Source organism: Photinus pyralis, unplaced genomic scaffold, assembly GCF_008802855.1.
Source record: "Photinus pyralis isolate 1611_PpyrPB1 unplaced genomic scaffold, Ppyr1.3 Ppyr1.4_LG1, whole genome shotgun sequence".
Taxonomy (NCBI): domain Eukaryota; kingdom Metazoa; phylum Arthropoda; class Insecta; order Coleoptera; family Lampyridae; genus Photinus; species Photinus pyralis.
Genome location: NW_022170249.1, coordinates 8,564,652 through 8,591,326, shown reverse-complemented (window position 1 = coordinate 8,591,326; position 26,675 = coordinate 8,564,652). Strand labels below are relative to the sequence as shown.

Below are 26,675 nucleotides of genomic sequence, written 5' to 3'. Positions count from 1 at the left end.
AAAAGAGAATGGTAAAGTAGTTTTACGAAAAATAATATGCTTTTGAATTCATAGTAGGTACAATAATAACAACGTCAACAATAATAAAATTAGCGTGTTTACACAACTGTTCAACATTCACTATTAATTAAAAACTAACAATCGAGAAATAAACTAAGTAGACAGAAAATAACCACTTACAGCATGACACTACATTTTCAGCATTATATCAAATTTTTTTTGTTCTGCAATTGGTTTCCTATGTAAATAATACTATCAACAGAAGAAATCTAAGACTAATATATTTGGTCAAAGTTAATAAATAAATAATTAAAAAAGTGTAACGTTTAGAGTTGCAGATGTTCACAATTTTTTTTTCTGCAACAAATAATTAAGTACATATTAATTCACAATTAACATTAAGTAGTCAATATTACTAAATGTATGAAAAACAGGGAAGGTCTTTATACAGAAACATAAGGTTTACCATGAACTTCGCATATTCATATTTTCTTGTGCAGCAGGTATACATCTACTGCGTACTATTGATGAATTACACAATGAATGAAGCCGACATTGTAAGCCTCATGTTGCACCCAGTATTGTATTATACATTTTTATTGTTTGTATGGTAAGTATTAATTGTGAACGACAACTTTTAAAATCATAGAAAACTAAACATATAATAATCATACAATAATGTGGAATATATGTAAATGCAAGCGTTTGTTGTGAAAATACGCAAACAATTGAACTTAAAGACACCAGTTTGCAAACATTTTCCTGATCGTGACATATTTTCAACGAAAAATGCAGTATATGTGAGGAATGTAATAAATAAACAATTTCATTAATAAAATATTAAAGTTTATCGGCTTATTTAACCGTATTGGTGTTTTTCTTTTTAAAAGTTTAGCTTATTAAAAATTATATACACGCTAATTACATTTAGAGATTTCCAAATATTACACTAAAGCAATACTATGATAATATATATGTACAATACGTTTAATTAGTGGTCGTGTACATTTCTACGATAATAAGAATAAATTCGAAGTGTAAGTCTAGTGATCGATGTGTAATCCTAAAATACTGAGAGCTTAAAACTAATATTTAAAATTAAAGCTATAAACATTTTTTTGTTATTTTCTTCGGATAATTTGTGTTGGACTTTCGGGTGGTGAACTGCTATATGTTTCTTGACGGAGAGATCGGCGAGGTACGTTTTTTAAACTAGTCGATAACTTTTTTAATGGACGGGGAGATATACTTGTAGATTCGACGTTTTGCGATACATCCGAGTTGTTGAACCAAACACCTTTTGTTGCATCGGACGCTGTAACATTAATTTAATCATTTTATTTCCATTCTACAAGACAGATTATGCAGTTTCCCCTTCTTGGATTGTTATAACATAGTGTAAAATAACATATTTTAAAGAGATATAGAATATGCTGCATGTACATACGTCATATTACAGGTTGCCCTAAACTGTATGTGGATTGACCCTATACTGAGTGCTCAGCCATTATACCAAAAAAGTGTATGATTACTTCCTAAATTTTTCATTATGTGTGTGTGATTAAATATGGCAAATATCATAAAGATCGTCCCAAAAAAATTAGGAGACATCAATTTGATACCAACTCTTTGAAATCTGTTGAACGATTATTTCCATATTAACTTTTAAATTCTATTGTAGTTTTTCGCAGCAACTTTACTTTGCACATTTTTTCACCTGTTGGTGTGCAAATATGGTAAATTCCAAACAGATTCACTCTATGTATCTGCTGGTGTGTATATTCTGTGCAGTTAAAATAAAACTTTGTGTTATTATAAGAAGCAAGGGAAATGTTCTTAATTAATTTTGTACCGCTATGCCAAATAAATTATGTGTGGATGTGTGAACGTAGTAAATTTCATACAGGTCATCCCAAAGTATATGTGGGTTTAGGATTCCAAATTTGGTCACAGAATGCAATGCTTCAATGTAACTTTTTGGTATCCGTGCCAATACCCATCCACCATATGTCATTATAATCAAATTTCTGAACTCTTGAACAATCACAACACAACAAACTATTCATTTTGTGATTATGAAAATGTTGCATTTTTTAATTAAAGGAAATATGCTACTTTCTAGGTATCTCGAGTGTGTGGTGATAGAATTTGTAATGGAAAATACTGCGCTGCTGGATTCGAACACCTAAACCAAATGGCACTGATTACAGAAAACACTTCCTCGGAAACCACAGGTAAATACACATACACAATACACAAAAATTAAATGTCAAATAAATTTATTTAGTTAAGTACCTATTTGTATTGTTTCACCGAAAGTCCTGAACACAAAAACGTGACGATGGTATCAGAAGTGGCATAAAAAAATCGTTAGCAATCTAACAATGAAATTCGAACCAAACTCAATGCAAGAAAATAGCGCGTACCTAAAACTCGTAGGGACTTAAGTTCAACGTGACCATGTGGTACTGATCAATTTCCTGGGGTTGGGACTTGCGTGTCTATAATACCTAAATAGCACAAAGACGCATTAAAGAGTTTTTGGGGTTGTTTATTATATTGCGACTTGCGAGTAAATCATTAAAAAAAGACATTCAATAATAATTAATGGTCATGGTTAACATGATTAGGCATTTTTTATAACGTCATTCATTACATACGTCAATAATCTTGCTATGGTTCTGCTTTTGGTTAATGTGTCTATAACTCAAATCATAAGGCATTCATGAACACAATGTTATTTACCATTTCAGACCAATTTTTTACATGCAGAAAATAATTTCAAATATATCGATCATTTAGCGGACCATCAATCTTGATTTATACCTGCCCATCAGGCAAACGCCCGATCGACCGATTGGTCAGTCAGCCCCTGGCCAGAGGAGAATTATAGGTTCGTTTTCGTTCGCCACTACTTAGAACTTAGAATTATTTATCGAAGGTTTCGGTACCGGTTCTGTGACAACAATCTCGGTTCTGGTTCCAGTTTTTGTTTATTTGTAAGGGTTCCAACATAAATAGAAAATATATAATACACAAAAATAAAGCAGAGGGTGTCCCATTTGCGACACTATTATAGGGTATCTTTGTAGTGCTATCAAACATGTAATATAGACGTCAAATTCTTGAGTAAAACTAATGGTAAAATCAAAATTTGAAAATATGCGCTCGCTTAAGAGATACGGAGGAAAATAAAAGCTTTATCAATTTTAGAATCGCCTTATATTTATAGTTAAGAGATACAGAAAAATGTTTATTCCAAAAATTTGTTTACATTGATTGTTGAATCACCCTGTATATTTTAATCTAAAAAGATAGTATATTTAATTCTCTTTCCAAGTTCACGTTTCAAGTGACACAAAAAAATTCAAAAAAGATCATAAAACATTTTATTTTTTTTCTTTACCTACACTAATTTTTTTTCTTTCTTTAATAATTTTTTTTAATCAATTTTTTACAATTCTCTTTAATTGCTTTTTTTAATGGTAACTGTCTCATTTGTTATATGGCTACTGCAGTATTAAAGTCATATTATTATTATTATTAAAAAATGATAAAATTATTTACAAAAATACAAAATATTTAAAGATTTTTGGTTTTTTAACTTTTTCAAATCTTTTTTAAATTTTTATCCAATATTGCATTTTTTATGTTATATTTTTGAAAAAAAAGGGCGGTCGTTAAAAAAAATCAGGTTAAGTCAGACAACTTTTTTACTTCACTTTTTTGAAAACAGTAGATTATTCAACAATCATTATAAAGAAACTTTTATAAATAAGCGTTTTTCTGTATTTCCCTCTCACAAAGCGCAGCGTGTTTACCTGATAATTCCATAAGACTGTGGTCATTGACCTTTGGTTATCTCAAAAATGAAGTGACACCACAAACTGGGGTTTTGAATCGCGACTAATCTTTACACTTTGAACGGCAACCAATTTCTGCACTTTGAGTGGTGCGAGCAAACTTTGTACTTTGAATGTCGACCAACCTTTGAACTTCCTCATCAGGAGAAGATATAGATACCTTGAAGGCCCCTGAATTTAGCCTTATGGAATTATACATAGAGTTGATTTAGAATATCCTTATATACCTAGATATCTCTTGCTTTGTTCATGAGAGCTCAGCGTACGCTATCCATGACATAATAATATTTGAAACGCTTTATAATGGCTTAGTAAAGTTTAAAGTGTATAACTTTCCATGGTCATTATTTCTAGGGTAAATATCGCACCTACTTGTGGAGTGGGCGACCAAAAGATGTCTTCTGATCTACTTCTCACTTTTTCTTGGAGAAAGGGAGTAGTCAACTACTTATCAAACATTTTCCGAAATCTCCACGTGGCACCCTAGAGAGGGAAATTAAAGGACCTCTATTTCACCTTGACCTACTTTCCAAGGTCACCGCCAAGTGCCTCTAATAACCTTGAAAGCGAACTCCGTTGAGCATCATCTACTGTGGAAGATCAGTGCCATGTTTTCGAGGTCAATGACTCCTCATTTGTGGTGTTTTTTTAATTTTCAAGAGGAATACTCAATTTTTGTGAGCCATATAGGGCCGATCCTACCTGCCGAGAACCGCACATTAATCATACCAAAGTACTGACATCGCACAGATCTGGCCACACACACCAAGCGCCAATACAGTTTTCACCATTTTCAATTGAAAAGAGAGAGGAAATCTTACATATTCGCATTTTTTATTTGTGGGGGACAAATATGGCAAATTCCACCCAGATCAACCCGAAGTATATGTAGGATGAGCGTATTTCGAGTGCTTTTACCATCAATATTGTGCAGCTATAAAGAACAACCGAAATTCCAACTGCAGATCTTGGAAGCGAACGTTAAATTATCTCTCTGTGTGTGCTTTCACTGTCTGTAAACCATTCACATTAAGTGTAAACATATTAATCTAATACCTTGTGAACGAATTTGCTTATATGGCAAGTGGGTTTTTTAATGGTTAGGTTATTACCTTCAGTTTACTTCTACACTTTTAGCTAGTGGTCTATGAACCGATATTTCTAATTAATCTTTTTTTGAGAACAAGAATACACGTGCGCAATGGGGTCATCCCGCCTTCATTTTTTATTTCTGATCCACAAAGTACATTAAAAATAAAAAGACCCGTGTGTCCTCAATTTTTATTTGCGAGTAAAAAACCCAAAATAAATTATTGAAAAGCTGTGTTTTTAGTCCGAATTTGAAACGCTTCAGACTAAATACGTCACAAACCTACAACCAATCACGTAGAAGTGAGCTGGCAACCTTACGCGAGGGTCTGACGTTTGTCACATTTGACGTTTTGAGAGGGATGTTTAACTGCATCTAGCACGAAAGTGACAAGTGCCTGTGACAGATGACGCAAGTTATAAATGCCATTCTCCTGCAATATTGCCAAGTCGTTATGTCATCTGAATGGTTCTAGGAGCTGATTGGTCGGGCTCATTACGTCACAGAGCCCGCCACAATCATATCGTTTTGAATAAACCTTTAAAACCGCACATGTTCATTAGTTTTTAGCTAATCAGCCTCTATTTTTAAATAAACTTTTACTGTCCAAAAAAATGTTTTAGGGTTTCAGGTACACGCTTATTAAATTAGAACTGCGGAATTCAACTATACTGTAAACCCCCATTTCAGTTAATGAGAAAAAGAACATAATGGGCAAGTCACTGCGAAAATTTACAAAACAGGTTTACTGACTTTCTTAAATGAAAAAAAGTTGATAATATTTTTGAACTGGTAAGATCACTTTGGCGGTATCACATTCAGCTTACCTCTGAACTTCTGATCAGATTTTTGACCAGCTTTATGCGAATGGCCGTGCGAATCTAGCAAGGCAGCTGCTAACATTGAAGTGTTAGCTGAACACGTTGCTCCATCACTACCGTCGGTAGAGCTGGAGCTTGCGGTACAAAAGGGACTAGGCATTGCAATAGGGCTGTAGACGCGAGATATAAAATCTTCATAAGTTGTCCTATCCTTATGTTTGGTCATTACTGTTTCTAAAGAACGCGCTCTTTCCTCATAGCTGCAACAAAAAATTTGACAATAAAATGGAAAACCGTTGATGGACGTGCGCAAAATACTTACTACTGCTGATAGAAAGGTAATGTAGTTCTTTTCGCACGACTAGCACAAATAACCGCGGCTCTCACTAATCCTGCCAGTATATTATTTTCCACAATGGCCTCGCTAAATAGAATACCAAAATAAGGAACCTGCAAAGAAATTGCTAGATGAAATCTTATAAATATAAAAATCTACCTCCGGTTTGCAATTAATTGTAATTCTATTAAGGTTGTTCCCTAAGGGATATATCGTAATAAGAATATCACAGAATTCCGTAGGAATAATATCACGTCGATACTCCCGACAATGCTCCGACCAAACAATGTGAACCTCATCGTTTCCCAAATGGCGGGTCTGAAAAATGTCGTGTAATAAAGGGCGAAATACGAAGTGCGCATCTTACCTTATTTAACACGGCCTCCGCTGTGTCGCCCGGCATTCTGGTGGCAACGTGGAATATCGCTTCCAGAAAACTGGTCGCAACATAAGGAGCAGTTAACCCATTTGAACCCTGCCTTTGCAAACCGCCCAAGAAACCTGTGTGCCCCTCTAATTCAACCTCCCAGGCTAACGCAGCGAGAAATTGCTCGTACTCAACGCTTCCACCCTGATTGGATAATATCGAATTTTTATCTTCTTGGCCGGGCGCGACGTAGATCACTGCAACCTACACAAGTTTGGTTTTTATTACGCCACAAAAGTTCCGCTGCACTTACTTTATGAGTTTCTCTGCACCTCTGTGTGTCGAGATTCCGAAGTTCCCTCAATAAACGCTCAGTTTTGCTTAGTAGCTGAAGATGTTTGCGGCGTTCCCATCCTGCCAAACCCAACTGAGAAAATAAAAGGCGACATTGCTGAAAGGCTGTCTGTTCGACAATTCCCGCCGGTGCTGGTGGTGGATAAAAAATTATTGCCAGGAAGGAATTTGGCGGATACAATACCTTGCTGAACTGATGTGATTTCGTAAGCTTGCCCCATTCTCACACTTTGCCTATTTGGTCGTAAAACAGGCTGGCCCATCATCACTTCGCTGAACTGTGTAATTCGACTTTGTTCCAATTCCACATTACGTTGACTTATAACGTCAGCTATCGCCTCTTGTTCTAATTCAGATGATATAGGCGAGTTAGACGGTTCGTTAAGTTTATGATCAAAACTCTCCAAACACTCTGGGCTTGTGTAGCCTAAATACTGCAACAACTACAAAACGATTTAGTGGTAACATCGGCGAGTCTATGCTAGCTTACATCATCCAACTGATCAAGATCTGGTGCAGCGTTTGTAGTATCTGGTAACACGTTGGGGGAGCGATGCCGCATTGCCCGCTGAGGAAGGTGGGGTTGCATGTGGTTTCCGATAATAAGACTTTCGGGTTGAATGTAACTCATTGGCCCCCATTTGTTGATTGACGACGAAATTGTCAAAAACGAGTCAGCTTCTTCCTCAGGTAAGGTAGGCATAGTGGGACTACAATACAGAATGGAAGCGTCCCAGCAGGCTTTCCCTGACAGATCTCTCAATAATACTCGCACCTGCCTATCTGCTGTTGACAGGCCGGCAGTAACGCCACCACCCGGTAATTCCAAGGAAGGTAATTCAATCAAGCTTGATATTACATTAGGCGTTAACACAAACAGCTACAATGTAAATGTAAAGTTTGCAGACTGCATATTTGCACGAACCTGAATATTTGGAGCAGTGAAAATGTTGGCGGACAGCTCATCTGATATGAGATTGGGAACGTCATCGTGTTCAACAACTAATGAACTTAGACGAGGAGCACCTATCGCCATAGGGAAATGGCCTAAATGAGTTACTAGGTGGTTCAGAACGGATTTCGCACACAAAACAATGGCCTCCTGACATTGATAATTTTTGGATGGCGAGGACGAAGGCGAGAACTTATCGAGATTATCCAGGAGAATATTTGGATCAAAGTCCTCACTCATACTTGGTTGCGTTAAGCCACCTTTGTTCTCCATAGATGTCTGGCCCGTTATTATTTTGTGCAATACCGTAAAGACGACGAGTAAAAGACAGGTGGCTTCTTTGATGTCCACGTACTCGGTGATCTCCAGAAGCTTTGACGGCTCCAATTTCATACACCATTCTCCCAAGCACAGCAATAAAGCCGTTCCAAGAGCTTTATCATTTTCACCGGCAGTTGAGCCTAATGGCGCGTGAAGGAAGAGCGCCGAACATAGCGTTCTAATAATTGCATCGCCTAAACGCGGGTATTGCATCCAAATTGTTGGCGCGTGGTCACACAGCAGAAATAAAATGTTACTCGCCAACTGCGCTATCACTTTATTATTGAACTAGAAAAAGTCGGGTCAGTAAAACGTATAACACGAATTGATGTTAATTACCTTTAGCGCTAGAAGAATAACATTAAGCGCTTCGGACGTTTTCGAATGAAAGGTTTCATTTGTCAATTCTTTATAAGCAAACATTCCTAGGGCAGACAAAGATATACAGCGCGCCATTCCAGTAGGCTCTCGTCGGCCTGCCCTCAAAAGAATTGTAACCACATGTTCCTAAAATATTTTGTTGATTTTTACAATTTATTTAAAAAAATAAAAAATTTAATATATAAATTTTAGTCAGTTTATAGGAAACTGTCACTAGACCAGTGATGTGTAATAATCGCATTCAATTTAAGATGGTAAAACTGTGAGGTAAAGAAATGTCAACCCCCCACCACCCCCTTACGCTCTGTAATGTTAAAAACGATTGTTTCCATGTATGTGTCATAGAGATCAACCACTGTTAAGTATAATGATTAAGGTTCTCGAAGAAAAGAACCAAACATAGTAACCTATATTTTGCAAAATAATTAGTTTGTCATAGTACAAACAAGTGTTACTATACCGCGTTCGCACCTCCAGATTCAGTATGGGGTCTTATGGACTAATTGCCTCTCTTACTAGTTTGCGTCATTCTTCGATAATACTATCCTTGTTTCTAACCGCACTTATGTCAAATTGACATATGATTAAATGGAAGTATTAAAACAAAACATAATCTCCTTGTGCTGTTATTGTCACGTTTGGCAAGCACGTACTGTACCTATGTCCATAAGCACCATACTGAATTTGGAGGTGCGAACGCGCTATAGATTACAACAGAAACACTTCCCAGCAACAGTGACTTTATAGAGACAGTAGCGACAAGTGTCTAATTTTTGATTGATCATTGAGATCGGCGGCCATATTGCATCGAATATATACAGAGTGAGATACAAATAAATAGGCAAAGAATTGCAGAATTGTATGTAGATTAAGTTTCCCTACAAACAACAAAATTATGGTCCAAAAACCGAAAACTGTCATTTCCAAAGATGAGCTGGCGTTTATTTATTTTCAAAGATATAAAAAAAAATAGTTTTAACAAACTCTTAATAACTTTTTGTGTTTTCTGATGGTGCCAAAATAAAATTTTTATCACTTGTGAGTTTCGAGTAAATCACATCAACTTTCTTATTTCTTATGGACGCCATATTGGATTATTGTTATTCGATAGAAAAAAAATTACAAAATCAGCGATACCAAACACTTAGTATTTCATTTGGGAATCAATCTTGTATTTTTGCCTCAAGGTTTACAATGTATTTCTAATGGCAATAATTCCATCCCCATACTAAACATCGGAAAAAACTCACCCTGTATATATAATATTGTATTGTAGTGTATGCCTCATACAAGAACCTTGAGTTTACGCTCTTACATTTATCGCACCTCTTTAGAGCCGCCCTGGCTTTAGGGCATATCCCTGTTGTGTACCTACCTACGTTGGGTCATGCTAAATATGACATGGCGAAAGATTACAGGCCCTATCATCGTTTCTTCTAAAAACGGTAGAGAAGCTGGTGGATGCATACCGTAAGGATGGGATACTGGTTCTTAGACCACTACATCCATTCCAAGATGCTTACAGGACTGGTATGTCCACGGAGACGGCTCTAGACAGCCTCGTGTGGAGGCTGAAAATGGAAATGTCTGCCGGGGTTAGCCCTGGGGGTGTTTTTAGATATGGAGGGTGCGTTTAATACCACCACGTTCGGTTCAAGTTGCTTTTGTTAACTATGCATGAAGTAAATATTATTATTATTATTGTCCTCAATTGGATCGATTACTAGAGGATATCTGCAGGGTGGGGTGTTGTCTCCACTGCTGTGGTGCCTGGTACTAGACGGGCTCCTCCGCACTCTGGACGAGGAATATGCGGAGATCGTTATAACTGGAAAGGTTCCAAACACAGTGAAAGAGCTTAGCTGGCTCTTGAACAGGTAGATAGGTGGTGCAGTAACCATGTTCATCATCCTATGGGCATGTAGAAAAGCTTTTGGTTGTACTTACATGGAGCTTAAACCCTCGACTGGTATATTGACATTACACTGTAGTGATAAGACCAATAATACTGTATGGTGCACTTGTATGGTAGTCTGTCATGAACAGGGCACCCTACAGGAAGCAGCTAGGAAAGGTTTAAAGACTCGCCTGTCTGGGAGCAGGGTTGGCATTTGGGTATTTGAGGTTTTTGTGGGTTTTTCTTAGACCATTATAGTACATGGACATGGAATTAACCCTATGCTTTCAATACAAAATGGGTGGTCACGGATAGAGGGCACTGTAGTCGTGGGTATGTGAATCTTAGGGTAAACTAAAGTCGTATGAACACCACTCGGATTGAGTAGAGTAGCTTTTATGGTAACCGCGTAGTAAGGGAAGTTTAAATACTCTTGATTATCCTCTATAGTCTATAAGTCCACAAATAAGAACAAGTTTGCTTTTTTTGCCATATCTAGGCGATTTGTTAATTTATAGGTTTCGAGTCTCAAATCGTATCTCATCGGACAACTTCGGACAGACTCGTTTACCCTGAAACACACATACCCAGGCGATGTCCTTGACCATATTTTAATTACAATTAGCAGTCCATGGTTTTTCTGGGCAATTGTTTTTGTATGATTTCTATGATTATCGTCCGCATTTATTGCGACGCCATCTGTTACAGGATACAACAAACACCTCAAAGCACCTAAAGTTATGTTGGTTCAAAAAAATCAAATAAACGTTCGCGTCCGCGTCCTCTTAATAAAAAGTTAGAAAGCCAACATTTAATAGTTTATCATTAAAAGGTTATAGAAGTATTTTTTTTCTAATCGAAGACTCTTCCATTATATTTATGCAATGTATGTCCTTTGCAAAAACTGAAAAATTATAAAACCCGGGTTTTTGTTACGAAATGTTTTTGTAAAAAAACCCACCCGGTTTTTGTTGGGTATTTGTACTTTGGGTTTTTGGTTGCCAACCCTGTCTGGGAGTCCTGAAAACCACGCTAACTTTGTCCGTGGAGGCACTTCTGGGACAAGAGCCTTTACACTTAGCTGTGGCGGCAGAGGCTCGAAAGTCTTCCATACATACGACTAAAACGATTGGGACGAGTAGAAGGATCAAGGGAACCTTACGCACGTGCGGTTCTGGGAGAAACCCTCAGATCCGATTCCCTCCTCGAAAGAAGGGATGTGATCCGGGCTGTCTTACTAAGACCAAAGAGTTTATAAAGTCATTTCTCATTTCATTTAAATGCTTTAGTCCAGTCAAATTAGCTCTAAAAGTAGTATAAACTGGATGTTGTCATTTCACTGAACGAAACCAAGCGTATTCTATGTAAAAAAATCCGCTGAATCGGAAAATCATAGTCCCCCCGGCCGGAAACGCCCGGAACATATTGTTATAAACAAAAAACGAAGAAAAAATGGGAAAATGTCGTGTTTTTTCACATTTGACTGCCAATATCTCGTTAACTATTGCTCTGAGGGAAAAAATGAATAGAAATGAACTTGTTTAGAATAAAATTTTCTATAAGATACAGTTGGTCCGGAACGCTCATTTTCAACTGTTATTGTTTTTTAGGGAAAAATGTAAAAACAGTAATCTCTAAAATTAACACTTTGTTATTGTTAAGTAAAATTCATTCGATCTTTTTGAAAATCCGTATTTAGTAACTACTTTTGATAACAAAACAATATGACAAACCAGATCACCGTAGGTTTCATACTCATTGATTAATTAGATAAACAAGTAGAAAAAGAGATGCTTTGTCTTTCAAACTGGGGGAGTACAAGAGTGTTCTCAATTTTTTTATACATATTATAACCCTAAAACAATCTTTTCCAATAATTGTCCCGATGATTCCTGCAAATCGACGGACTGTGCAATTTTTTTTTCAAAATCCGAAGAATTTTCTTAGTTAACAAATGGAATAACTCCCGAAATATAACAAAAAAATATAACTCTATAATAGGCGAATGTAAAGCTCTCGGAAAGCCGTACATTAAAAAAAATACGTCCAAATCCGATTAATAGTTCACGAGAAATCAGCTTTTGACTTTGAAGCCAGTTTTCGAAACAACCAAAAATGATTTTGCAAATCGGGTCGCACCGATCGATTCTTTACAGCGTGAACTTTTTTCATGCTTCTATTTCACCAAAATGAATGATTTTTATTAATCCGAGTGCCAAGGGCCGATTATAGAGTTACTTTTCTTGTTAAATCTCGGAAGCTATTCGATTTGTTAGTTAACTAAAAAAATTCCACAGTCCGTTGATTTGCAAAAATGATCGGGACAATTATTGGAAAAGATTGTTTTACGGTTCCCTCCGAGCAATAGTTAACGAGATATTCGAAGTCAAATGTGGAAAAACACGACATTTTCCCATTTTTTCTTTGTTTTTTGTTTATAACAATATGTTCCGGGCGTTTCCGGCCAGGGGGACTATGATTTTCGGATTCAGCGGATTTTTTTACTTAGGATACGCTTGCTGTCGTTGAGTGAAGTGACAACATCCAGCCCAAACCGTAATTTGACTGGACTATTCCAAAATAAAAAAGTTGGCACTGTACATGCGCAAAATCAAACTTTGAAACTGGCGTTTAATTTTCTTTATTCCAAGTGCCTTATGTATCAAATTTCGGACAGACCAACAGACAGACGACAGACAGCAATACAAAATTATAAACGATCTCTAGGATCGTTAATAAACGACAAAAGTGTAAAATTATGATACATGCAAAGAACGGTTTTTTGGTTTTTTACAATAACTTGTTTTAGCAATAAACGCAGAAAAAATTCCTTCCTTGGTGCAAGTCTCGACACCATAACGAACCAAACAGCGAAAAAAGTAGAACAAAAGCTCTTAAAGAACTAGTAGCGTCTCAACGAACGAGCGAACGTACAAAGTGGCCACAATAGCGCTTTTTTTTTTATTTTTGTGGAAATGCGCAAGGCAATTGCAAAAAAAAAGCTCCAGGCAAATTTTTAAACTTTTTAAACGCCCTCAAAATTTCCACAAGAAGTGGCGCAGACAAGTCTCGCCACAACAGAGGGGCAACCACCACCAAATATTTCGTCATAAGTACCATCGTCAATTGGAAAAACCACACACAAGAGACGATGTTTTTCAGCTATTTTCTGATATGCTTAGAAATGGGTTTATTCAATTACAATTAATTACAATTTTTCTGTTTAACAAACCTGGTGGTAAAAAAAGATTTATTGGGTGCCTTTTTGGGTTCAATTTAAAACGCTAAATATAGTTTGCTCGTGGGTACGAGATCCAGATACAATAGCAGTAGATGCATTTACTTTGTCATGGCAGGGATTGCGATATGATACGCGTACTACAAAAAATTATAGCAGGCAAGGCTGAGGGTATAGTAGTGATATGTACCACATTGGCCAATACAACCTCAATGTTAGTGCAAGAACCAATTATTTTTTCCCCAGAACCTAACTTGTATTGTTTTCTCAAAACTGACCTCGACACCCACTTTCCTTCCCTGGTGGCACGACTATTATTGTACAGGCCTGCATTCCCTCATTGCCAGTTCTTTAATTGAAATGTTTCAAAAGCCACAATAAAGTAATATACCTGTGAACTCAAAACGTTTTTTGAGTTATTGTGCAAACGGCCGAACGTTCACCTTTTTTGATGTTATTGATAAAGTAACTGGTCGCAATACTCGTGCTACTTAATAAATAAAATATCCTTGCAGTTTACGACTATTGACTAAATATCAATATCAATTGAAGAAAGGAACACTATTTTTTAAATTTTGATATAGGATATCATTATTCGATAGGCAATCCTACCTTTATATCAGGACATGGCATCATCTGTATGTTAGGTTCAGGCTGCAGCACTAAGATTTGGCTCAGATCATCCGGAAAACTTAATAGACTAGATAAAATAGATACTGCTTCAGATCGAGGCGTGGCCGATGAGATATCATTTGAATTTAGAACACTATTACATGCTTGAATGAGGTCAAGTAGCAACAAAGATGAGCCTGGCAGTTGTAAGGAAAGAAATCGAGGTCCCAAGTATCGCAGGACAGTATTTAGTGCAGACTTTGAACTTCCACACAATGCTGCAAGCAAAAAATCAGGCAATTCGAAATTTCGCAATTACTCTTACCAATATGCAGAGATCTGTAAAAATGTGGTAAATATGTTCTATGCTGTGGATCACAGTTGAGAGTAATGGTGCACAGTAACCGAAGAGCGCTCAGCTTTCCCGGCTCGTACGAACTTGGTAGATTGAGCGCTTCAAAACACCAAGGTAGTATCAGAGTTAGTGGCGGTACCAGCTCGGGTGATGGCGGAGTACTTTGATTATCGGAAGAAACACCTTGATTATTTTTAATTTTAATAAGCGTATCGATCAATTTAACAAAGTAGTCAAATACTTGAGCGTGTAACTTAGGATCGGCTATCTGATTAACGTCACCAAGGGCCCCTAACATACGTTTCCACAACACAACGGCAACATCTGGTAGCCAACCACGAACCGTACCGCCACATACAACACCACGATGTTCGCCGGACACTTCCTGCAAATTATTTTCTGTTGCCAAAACGTCTAACTGGATCGGCGAATCTTTAATGGAGGTACTTTCAAGGCCACTGGATGGCGCTGGACTAGGCGATCGCGTTCTGTCAACTGACTCGACGTCAGGTTGTGGTAAAGTATCCAGCGAGCGGGAACGTTTTATGTGCCGCTAAAATCACAATTTTACTAAAGGTAAAAGTAGTTTTGTACAACATACATCCATCCGTTGTAATTTTCTTTTCATAGTCAAGTTTGTTTCACTAAAACTTCTCGTTAACCCAGGTCGTAATCGTTTAGTCAAACTCTGCCCATCTGGCACTGTGGAATCTTGTCGACAAACCGGATGATGGCCCGTGTCACTCGTTCCACATGGTGTGCTACTCTCCGGTCGGCCAATGCTACGCCTTGTTCTACGCGATTTTTGGTCAGATAAACGATCCAGAGGCAAATCAGACAGATCCAAATTATAAACGTGCCTCGCTAATACGCGCGTTAAGGTGTCGAGAGTTTTCTGCGAAAAGGATCTGAAGATCTTCAACGAAGATTGCTGTACTTACCGCCCATTCCTTTATTAACTCCTCCCAACGCGTGAGGGAAGTGAGAACCTGTACAAACCGGTCCCACAGTTCTCTTGATATCATTACGTTCAGATTAGCTTTGATCCATGTCACGATTAGAGTTTGAAAAATCGCGGGGGCTAATTTTCCTCCTAAAGTTTGGGTCTTCTTTTTTACAGGGATTTCGGTGAGTACCAGTGAGGTAATTTGGAGCAAGACCAACAGAAGCTGTTCCCTGAAATGTTTACATTGACTTTGTAATTTAAAGGTACATGTGTTTTCGAATAAGTCAATAATCTAATGTTTGTTTGTGATTTCGGGCTCACCACCAGAATAGTGGTGCTCATGCTCATAAAACCAATCCCCGGACGTGCGCGATAGGCACATACGGGCATGGCAAACCCAGCATGCTCGAGCTGGGGACGACTGAGCACCTGATGGACCGGAGAGTAACCCATGACTGGAACTTCCTATGAGGCATCTTCCGCATCCCACAGTATAAACATGGATCTGACAGTTAATCAAAATGCTACCACTAACTCAGGGGTAGAAATTAAGGGCCTTAAGAACTTGACCGAAACCCCTGCTTGTTCTGGCAGCGAGTGAACCAGAGAACAAAGGCATACTAAACCAAAGTTGTCCAAGATTCAACGCCAAAAGTTAAAGCTGCTGGCAAAGCAACAAGGTAGAGTGAGCGGTGTCAAGCTGCCCCCCGCAACCAAGAAGATCGCCTCAAAGGAGACGCTTAGGCGGTATTGATTCTCAAGAGAATAAAAAGCGACTAAAAAGGTCACAGTTTCCTATTATAAACACGTGAGTGTACATCGGATATGGCTAATCTATCAATTGTAACAGTGTCAGATTTAATAGAAATAGGTATAATAGTAACATTGAGCTAAGGACTTCCATCATCCGTAACACTAGCGAAAATAAAATCTAGAACTATTCGTTGTTTATCAGGCAAACCATTAACAGGAGTTTCCGAAATTAAAGAGTCATCTCCTCGGATAGAGGACTTAACTCTTAGTTCCCTGGTTCGGGTTACATGTTGGACACTTACGCTTAATTGCTACAGGTCAACCACAACCGAAGCAATGTATCTTCTATGGTGTTGTACAATAGGGGAGAGGTGTCCTGATTGTTAACAGTTTCAACATCTAAAAGTTGAGTTTGAAGAAGGAGAAGTAATGTATTATAACCACATTCTATTCATACTGATACCAACGCCCCTTTTTGGGATAATGCAAAATAAATCATGTTTTTTATTTTTCCTTGTGCACTAGAAGTACCTGAATGTACCTTTCTATATTTATCCCTCTCTCTTGATCTTTTTTTTAATTTTTCACGTGCGCGTTACTTTGTCCTTTAGAGATTTTGCACTCGTGGTGATTGCTTGTAAAATTTTAACACGCGTTTACTTGACTTGACTTGAATTATTGCTTTCCATTAAATGTTAATTACGATTTTTTGTGCTCGAGTTACCCGACGCACCAAACGTTAATTTGCTTCGCATTTATATGCCATGCTACTACTCCCTCTCTTTTGCTTTGTGTTTTATCTGATTGCAACTACTGGCAGAAAGCGCCCTTCTCAGCTCGGAGGGATTGCGACCCGTTAGTTAATATTTTATTTAGTTGTTTTTACGTGAGCTTAGTTTGAATGAATCTTGATTATCGATACGTCCGAATTGTAATTAAAATCTTTTTTTTGTGAGTCATTAAACAATTATAACTCCTGCGGAAATATATTTCCATAATTATTTGTACTACAATAATTATTTATAAATATATTTATAACTTGAGACAAAAGGTGCAAGTTCAGAGACTGTACAAGCGTCGATTCCGGTCTTCCATTTTCTATAACACTAAGTAGGGCTGGTTAATTAATTTATTTTTACTTTGTTGAATATCCTTAGAAGAATCACCCCGACCTAATAAAACTGTCAACTCCAAGGATCCTGCTTTTGATTTTCCGTAGCTACAGTTAATTAATTCATGCTTTCTTGCTTGTGTTCTCGATAAAAAAAAATTGCTCTTTTGCTGTGGGTCGTAATTTATTCTGCTTTTAGATTTTTTGCCAGTCAAATACCTCTGAGATTCCTAGAGTTAACCGTTTTCTACAGCTGATTGCCCGAGACTTCCGAGACCGTTTCGCAAACCGCTACTGCCGCCGACCTTGATCAGGGGCAAGGCAGCATCACATCCAAGTTGCCGCCAATCGCCACCAGTGTGATTTATTTGCAATAATTTGTAAATTAATCAAGATGAACTACACCGATTTTGATGAGCCAATTACTGATGATGAAGGTTTTTTGGAGCTAATGCAGCTGTTTTTGGACGATGAAGAAGAACCTCTCGTTCCAAGCAATTTCTTTATTTGCTCGTCTACATCCGTCGTTATTATTTTTTATTATACCTGAATCACAATCTCCGTTTTAAACACTCAAATGCGTGCGAAAAAAGGCCTTTAAAACACACGTGCTTTAAAGTTGCTAAGTAACGATACTTCAAGTATGAATTTTGAAACTGTCATCTGGATGAAATAAAAAATCCTCTTAGGTCGCTTTCTGTAAATGCAGAACATTTCTTTGGCTTTTGTACCTATCCTTTGGTTGAAGCTTTCACAAACGCGCGTAATTTAAGGTATGCTTCCAAATCTGTTCCACTTTTTTATCGCAGCATTGCTTTAAAGTTTTGAATTAATGCACCAAAATATAGAAGATTTAAATACCTTTGACATTTCCTTCATATATGCCAGCATTATCGACGCATTTAAGACTGTATTCGTAAGTAACTTTCCTATTCATCCATGGAAACAACTTCTCATATTCTTTATAATAGGCTTTACTGGAGTTGGATTTTACACCTACCAACGTTTGTTTAGATTTTACAACAATCGATTTAATGGGCGGTGTAGTATCTTTTTCAACGGAAATCGTTTAATTCACAAAGACGATGATTTTTGTAAGCAAACGTCAAGTGACATTTCCATGGCAATCGTGAAATTACGAACACCCAGCCCACTTAATTAGACATGTATTCGAGTATAACGTCAATATGACTTCATTGTATTTCCTATTTTTAAATTATACTGCAGGTATAATAAAAAAATACTATAAGATACACGTGTATAATTGGTCTTTAAAGCACTTGCAACGTTAAAGGCACTCCGCTTTGCGTCGTGCCCTTAAACTCGTTGCGCGTGCTTTAAAGACTTGGTTATACACTTGTATCTTAATATACTATTCTTCGCTGGCCCTCTCCCAGTAGCATTTAAATATCTCGTTTCATTTGCAAATTTTTTCTTTGAAACCTTTTTTATATTTTCATATTTCCTTCTGAGTGTTTTCGCATCCCTTCCTTGACCTCCTGCAGCATTAAACTCCCCAGCCAGTTGGTTCCATGCGGCGTCTTTGATACGGTTATTAAGAACGTCGGTTTTATTACACTCTATTGTTGCTCGAAACTTTTTGACGAGCTGCAGAAGCATCGCTTCTTCAGTTGGATTGAAGTTTACAGATCGCGGTCGCTTCCGTATTAAATCAGCATTCTCCATTTCCAAACGGTGTTACTAGCCACGAACAAAACAAGATACACGCTTGTAAACAAACCAAATTTGAAGTTTGAATAGCGTAAACGTCAAAATTTGAGCGGATTACAGTGTTGCCACCAATAGAAATCTCATTAAACACAGTTTAGTTAAACTCTCCCTAAACTGCAAATGAGCAACGCAATAAAAGATAAACTGTGGATTATCTTAAACTACAGATTATCTAATCTGCAGTTTAAACCGTGATTGAACAACCGGCCCTTATTCTGCTAATTTCGTCGCAAACATAGGGAGAATTGTATTGTATGGTCACTTTTAAGAAAAACCCATTCCTCCTACCAGGTCACAGTTGAATGAAAAGACACCTTCAGAATACGGGCCTCAAAGTAGAGGGAGAAAGTCCTCTATATATACCGGTTTCTGGACGGAATATGAACATACATGGTAATGCCACAAATGCTGCTCCCAAGAGGATTCTCGATGTCTTCAAATATATTGACATCAACAGAAACCCGAGACAGAACCGAATCAAATGACCTTGAACTTGGCGCATGCACAGATTTCAAGGTCAAAGAATCGATGTTGTTTCCCTACTAATTTAAAATAAAATGGCGCATTTAGGAAAAAAATATATACAAATCTTTGCACTAAGAAAGTAAAAGTAAAACTGCAAAAATGAATACGCAACCTACCACGTGTTACTGTCCATTCTTGTGTGCATCACCATATAACGATAAATATTTAAAACACGTTTGCAAGCGTCCGTCTGCTCTTCTAACATAGTAGGAAAGTGTGCACTAACTTCCAACAAGAACACATTCGCCGCATGCGTCATGAATGCTTGCAAAACACTCTAAAAGGCAACCATCAGTAACCGACCGACTGTGCAAATATTTCTGTATACCTGCAAACCTGCGCGAACCAACACATTTTCTTTATGTATGGCGCCAAGATAAGAATCGGTCCTAAGCCGCCGATGCCCATCTCCGGGCTCATCGGACGCGCGCGGTAAATCGTCTAAAGGCTCGAGAATATACGGCGGCAATTCGGGAATATTCGACTGAATCAAGTCCTTATACACCGATATGGTTTTTCGTATGGCGATCGTGTGTCCGAAATTGAGTAAGAACGCTTGTCGGTAAATTTCATGAACGAAATTCACATTATCCCTCGTGCTACACAGCACTTCTTTAGCGATCTGTGCTGCCAAGTCTTCATCACTAGCTGCTTTCGTCGACTGCAATGACACTGCAAAGACAAAGGCGTTAGAATTCATTTACCTACACCGTGCGACACGCTTACAGTAGTCTAGACTGGGATGAGCCGATTCCAACTGATCTTCATCATGTAACGCCGTAATGTGGGAGGACGGGATAGTCTGCGTGCTTATTGAAGTTAAATTTGGATCCGTAGCTTTTTTAATGTGTTGCATATAGGTAGCTACCCATTTTATAAGTGTCACTCGACATGCTACAAATTCGTTATCCGCCTCTGCTTTCCTCGTAGTTGGCAGCTCTGCAAATTCTGCACTACACTTAAGTTCAACCACAGATTGCACTTACCCAAGTTCAAGTTGTACAACGAAGTTTCGTAGCAAAAGTTCGGGCACAATTTAGGCAGATAGTAAACTTTAAATTTTTCTAATAAGAAATTAAAGCAGCGGTGATACCTCGACATACGATCCTGCCACTCCAAACGAACAACCGTGCTAACCATGTAATCTAACATTGTTTCTAAAAATAGTTTACTGGGATGCTCTGGCAGTTTTTCTCCACTCGAGGGTGGTAGAATGGGTAGTATTTCGGCAGGTTGTATAGGCAGCTGTGTAGCATCGTGAAATATGCTGCTAGTACTTTGCGTAAGTATATTTGTACTGTTGGCGAAACCGGGGACCAATGACGCGTACATCTCGTGAACGTAATCGGGCGCGTTTTCATCTAACGCTTGGTACCACATCAGAAAATATTTTATCGCTTGGCGCCGGAGACGTACAGTGTTGCCAGGATGCAGCAGTTTTGCCAAAATGCGTCCTAAGGAATGTATTTGCCACCGTTTGTGCAGCAGTTCGGGTAAAAGCGAAAGAATCTGTTCCAGTATCCATAGCACGCATTCTAATTCTTCTTTGTGAGCCTTATGTACTACAGAAGAGAATTACAATTACAATGGACCATTCTGATGGTATGCTTTAACACAATTAACTTACCTAAGTGAAACGACAGCTCTGATACCAACAAAGAAAAAATTATTAGTGCGTTAATGAATATAAACTTAAATTTATGTCAGAGCTTTACCATTTCATTTGTTTAAAAGTGAAGTAATAGAAGTTATGTTATGTTCTGAAAGACGAAGGAGGAATGAAGCACATAATTATGTCAGAAAGCAATTTGGATCACTTGAGGGAGTATCTCAGGGACTAAATCTGAGTCCACGGTTGATGTTTATATTACATATAATATTTAAAAGAACAATCGTTTTGTAAATTAAATCAGATGTGCGCATGCGCTGCTTGTGCATTTGGAATTTTAACCACAGATGCTTCTAGTGGAAGGGAACATATCCCATAGAGTAAAAATCAGCACATGCGCAGACTGCGTAATGCCAACTTTCTTATTTACGGATATTTTTTGAAATATTAACCACAGCACAGGGGGTGGGTTTTTATATACAATTAAATGAAATCAGGTGAAGCCTGATAGTTGATTGAATTTAAATAGGGCGCCATAAAACAATCCTTGACAATTAATATGTTAGTATATCAAATATGCTTATATAACTCGAGTCATTAAATACAACAATAACTAAAAATGTGCATAAATAATATTAGATAATTAATTGTGTAAAAAACTTTCGAAGATATCCGGAAAACAAAAAAATTTTGTAAAATCGTTTTTATTTTATACTAAAGTTATTTTTTAAAAAAATTTTAAAAATAATTAACACATTATAATGGCCACTTTTTTGATTTTCTCTGCATTTGTACCTACCTGCATGATTACAGTTTCTTTGTTCCAACCCAACAAACATTAACACTAACAAAACCAAAATACTTTTCTTGGTGTAGATATCATGTGAAATATTATGTAATAAACTGTGCTATACAAGTTTTGTATAGAGGCAGGGTAGAACAACAAACTATGAAGGGATTCTTGAATATATTGTTACTGTTCAGTCATTATATGTGGTTATGGGATTCTTCTGTGGGGGTCATTCCGATAAGTTAAATGATTTGCTAATAATACAACAAAAATTGTTAGAATAGTAGGTGGTAAGACAAATAAACATTTTTTATTGGTCAAATTTTTGGAACCCGTAACAATCGCAATCACTTGCTTTCAATTACAATCTCGTTTCTAATCATATAAAATGCTTTGTTAATAATGAATGTGTTAGTTTTGCCAAGTCTGGTAAAGTAACAGGAGACAGGGCAAGTAGGTAGGCATGAAGTGTTCTACCACTGTCATGGAAACGAAAATCTCCTAACCTAAAGTAGGCATAAAAATGAAAGTACTTTCAGAACACAACATTGAAGATAGATACATCGGTTAATAACGGACAAAGAGATATATACATTTACACACAACGTACATATAGTGTGGACAAACACGCTGTTTTTACAGATTAGTTTTAATGGTAACGCTCATAAAGCACACTGCTTATCTATGCCCCTTACCCCTTTGCCTCAAATGCGTCTCTGCCTCCATAAAACACTCATAAAGTATATGATACACATGACTGAAATTTGTTTCAAATATTCCTTTCGCTTCGGCAGTATCGACATTATCTAAAAAAAAATTAACAACTTTAATGTTACAAACATAACCTCAATTGGAAGTTAAAATTTTAACTAAAACCGGCACTCGACTTACCCAAAATTATTTTTAAATGCTTCAAACGTGTAGTTAAATCCTTTTTGATGTCCTGAATTTTTGATGTTGATTTTTTGACGTCCAAATGAGATTTTTTACTAAACATTTTTTGTTTTCGTTTTATCCGTTATACAAATAATTGTAAATATTGTTGGTATGTAAATAAAACATTTTTTTAAGAGGAAAATTATAATATATGTTTATATTTTTTAGTTTTACGTGATTTACACATTTTTTCTAGTTGACGTGAACGTAATGTGAAATGTCAACAAACACTTAGGCGATCCATCTGTAGCTACAATGTTGGTATACAGGTAGACTACCATGGTATCGAACCATTCCCATAGTCAGAGCTGGGTAAAATACTTTCCAAAATCTCTTCAAAATAGAAAATACAAAATAAGAAATGCGAATTTATTTTAAATACTAGATACTAAATAGGTTTGGTATTTCTATTTAAAATACCAAATAGAAACTAAGTACCTATTTGTATTTCAACTAAATATTTGAAATAAATATACCTATACCTCTCGCCAGGAAAGATTGCCGGTCACAGAACACTTGATCCCGGTCTACAATCTATGTTTTTCTAAAGACGTGAGCGACTTCCGGGATAGTATCGTGTCAATGTTGAACAAAAAGAATTTATTGTAATATCTATGTTTTAATATAGGTACAGGGTGGTCATTTGAAAACTTCCCACCCACCCAAGGTCATTCTCTTAAAAATGTTAAATGACAAGTGGTATCAAGCAATAGCTTGTTTGAAAGGTCTTTCGAAGTCCTTTATTTTGACGTTTGATTTTTTAAAATCGGTAGACTCGTTTTCAAGAAAATTAGAGAAACCTATCTTAATTTGGTCCAGAATAGAAAACAAAAACAAACGAAAATATCACTTATTCGTTGCTATGGGAAAGAAAGAATTTAATTTGCTGTCAGTTACCTTTGTGACAATCTTGGGATAGTGAAAATTAATTTATTGATTCAGATTTTACTTAGGTACACACTAGCCCAAAGAGTGGAAATTATTGTAATTTATATAATGCCCAAAATCAATGTGCTTGACAAACTGCCGTCACGTTTAACCCCAGACATCCGAGGAAGATAACTTTGCATAGGTATGTGTTGGACCTTGTTACTAAATTTACTGGATCTGTTGCAAATAAAAATAAAGATTTTTCTCGAAAACGAATCCACCCGATTTTAAAAAATCAAACATTCAAATAAAGGACTTCGAAAAACCTTTCAAACAAGCCATTACTCGATACCATCCACTACCATTTAAAATTTTTATGGGAATGACCCTGAGGGGGAGTCCGTGGTGGGAAGTTTTCAAATGATCACTCCGTGATGAAGCAAAAAATAAGGGAGACAACAAATAATAATGTAATTTAAAACAAAAGGTTGCACATTGAGAGACCATACAAGAAATGAGATATTTGGCGAACATAATCTGAACAATTGAAGACCATATGGAACAAGAAAGTAGGTGGACTGGAAATATGGCGACAATGAACACAGAACAACCTGCAAGCCTAATCCCTGAAGAAGGAGAAGATAGATACTAACAAGCAAAGAATAAAAGAAAAGAGAGGACTTTGTCAAAAATCCCTTCATGCGTCACCATTTTGTTAAGATGTTTTATATTTCTCATACAAATAGCGATAATTTGAAAAGTATGTTTTCGCTTGTTTTAAAAATACAAATTTATATTTAGTTCTAGTTTACACTGTGTTTAATTCAGCAATACAAGCGGAATAACCACAACAAATAAAGTGAACTCCCAATTTCTTTTCAAGAGCAATTAAAATTATGCACTGATGGTTAGAATCTTTCATACAGAGACGTTACAAATTAGTTCAAATATGCTTTATACGACAAAAATAAATTAATTGTAAAAAATTATAACATTTTTATGTACTTATTAATACTAAACTTCTCAAATTAATGTTGATAAATTATAATCTGGTAATAGTAGTTACCAGGAAGTAAAACAAAAAAGTCAATGTACTAATACAGTAATTATACTTTTATGTATAAATACTTAGGTAATTAAGTTCACTTAGAAGTATATAACAAACCAGACTTTGTCTAGCCAACAATTCATTATTGCATCACTAGAGGAATTCGATAGACATCTTGATAAATATAATTTAAAGCCGATGTTAAGATTCCAGCCTCTCTCGCAGCTAATCTGTTGACTAAAAATTCTTCTTCTACAGACGTCACAGCTCTCATTAGAACATTTGTGTTATCCTTGTCATTTGATTTGTCGTTTGCAATTGGTGTTGTAGTTGTAAGTTGGTTACCATCGGTAGTGGGAAGAGCACCACTTGGTGGGGGTGTTTTAGGTTCTCTATCTGCTGTGTGCCTCACTCTGGAATGGCCCTCTTTATAATCTAAAGAATACAAAAATTAAGAGTAAGTCTACAAATCACAATGTGCATACATAGTCTAGTTAATTCCTTAATTAAAACCTGTTGCTCTTGCAGTTGTAAAAAGAGTTCTTGCACTTGTCCCTTTAAATCATCCAGATCATTCTGTTTATTCTCTTCAATTAGTGCCTCTTTCCTTGAAGACCTAAACATGTAAATAATAAAAGAGTCTTAATTTGTATCAGTTATACAATTAACCTCCTCCATTCAAATATAAGTATAGATGCTGCAATAGAAAATATAATTCCTTCTCCTAATAAGTTTGCACCTAATTCTATAGCCATGGCTTCGCTAAGAACTGGAACACTCACTGGTTTGCCTAAATTGAGTATCCACATTTTCGTTTTGACTTCGCACCAATTATAAACTACAAGAAAAACAATTGAATATCCAAGGAACTTTACATAACCTAACTTACATTGAGCTGGTGGCATACAAATATAATTCCTGAAGAAAGGTGATTCCTTCGCACGATGTATGATAAAGTTTGCTAAGGGTTTACTAATTTGTTTTATTAAAAGTGCACCGAGTTTCGCTGCTGGGAAAGCTCCAATTACCATTGTTTTGTATATTTTTAATAAAGTAGCACAAATATCAGCTGTTTAGTTACATAATGTAGAAGGCCGATCGCTACGAAGTAGGTGTACTTACCAGTTGATTAGAACTACTTAAAAATTTGTAACGAAGCAGTGGCGGCGAAAGTGGGGCACTAGTGGTATTACTGAGATTTGCATTATCGTCATTGACCATTGAGTAATTCTTCACTCAACGGTAAAACGCTTTCCATATTCCATTGTTTCTTTGGGTTGACCCGATTCTTCGAGTTCTCTAATTTCAGATGCTTGGAATTCCTTCTAGAATCATAACTTTTAGTTCTCTAATTTTAAGATTTTTTGTTTCGGAATCTGATTCTGATACGAATTTTTCGAAATTTTTAAATGCTGGATTGTTTCAAATTTTCACAACGTTTCCAAATCTTTTATTAAATTATGTTCCAAATTCCTCAATCGTACCGTTATTTGGATTCGTGCTTTTCTTCGAATTCTTCTCTTTAAATTTTGTCTATGCTTTGGAATCCTCGGGATTTCCAAATTATTCTTATTATTCGGACTTTCAGAATCTTCAAATTGTAGGTACACATTTGTCAAATCAGTTTATTAAGATTCTTGGAAATCTTTCGTTTGCTTCGAGTTTTTCCGATTTTTGCAACGGTAGTTGCATTGCATTTCTTTCACTTGCACAAACAATCCGCGGGCATACCGTGTACGAAGGTAAATGAAACAATAGCATTTATTTA

The 26,675-nt window shown here is 36.7% G+C and overlaps 2 protein-coding genes across 3 annotated transcripts; both read right to left on the bottom strand.

Moving 5' to 3' along the window:
- Nucleotides 1–23,244, bottom strand: LOC116171169 (ral GTPase-activating protein subunit alpha-1). 2 transcript variants are annotated; one of them, XM_031487862.1, is made up of 21 exons: nt 22,945–23,244; nt 22,749–22,859; nt 21,282–21,299; nt 20,641–21,216; nt 20,381–20,593; nt 19,983–20,326; nt 19,771–19,931; nt 15,530–15,764; nt 15,190–15,483; nt 14,559–15,141; nt 14,234–14,511; nt 8,445–8,612; nt 7,758–8,393; nt 7,323–7,712; nt 7,017–7,275; nt 6,792–6,964; nt 6,479–6,742; nt 6,271–6,429; nt 6,097–6,224; nt 5,781–6,034; nt 1–1,315 (listed from the first exon to the last, which is right to left on the bottom strand). In XM_031487862.1, exons 1-21 carry the CDS (start codon nt 23,048–23,050, stop codon nt 1,122–1,124), a joined length of 5,544 nt encoding a protein of 1,847 aa, XP_031343722.1. In that variant the 5' UTR covers nt 23,051–23,244; the 3' UTR covers nt 1–1,121. The 2 variants fall into 2 exon arrangements, with proteins under 2 accessions (XP_031343722.1, XP_031343729.1); XM_031487869.1 differs by lacking the exon at nt 21,282–21,299.
- A 1,553-nt stretch (nt 23,245–24,797) lies between these two features.
- Nucleotides 24,798–26,017, bottom strand: LOC116171118 (putative OPA3-like protein CG13603). The gene is made up of 4 exons (XM_031487805.1): nt 25,797–26,017; nt 25,577–25,745; nt 25,393–25,523; nt 24,798–25,342 (listed from the first exon to the last, which is right to left on the bottom strand). The coding sequence occupies exons 1-4, from the start codon at nt 25,936–25,938 to the stop codon at nt 25,050–25,052; spliced, it is 735 nt and encodes a 244-aa protein (XP_031343665.1). The 5' UTR covers nt 25,939–26,017; the 3' UTR covers nt 24,798–25,049.
- Between the last annotated feature and the right edge of the window lie 658 nt (nt 26,018–26,675).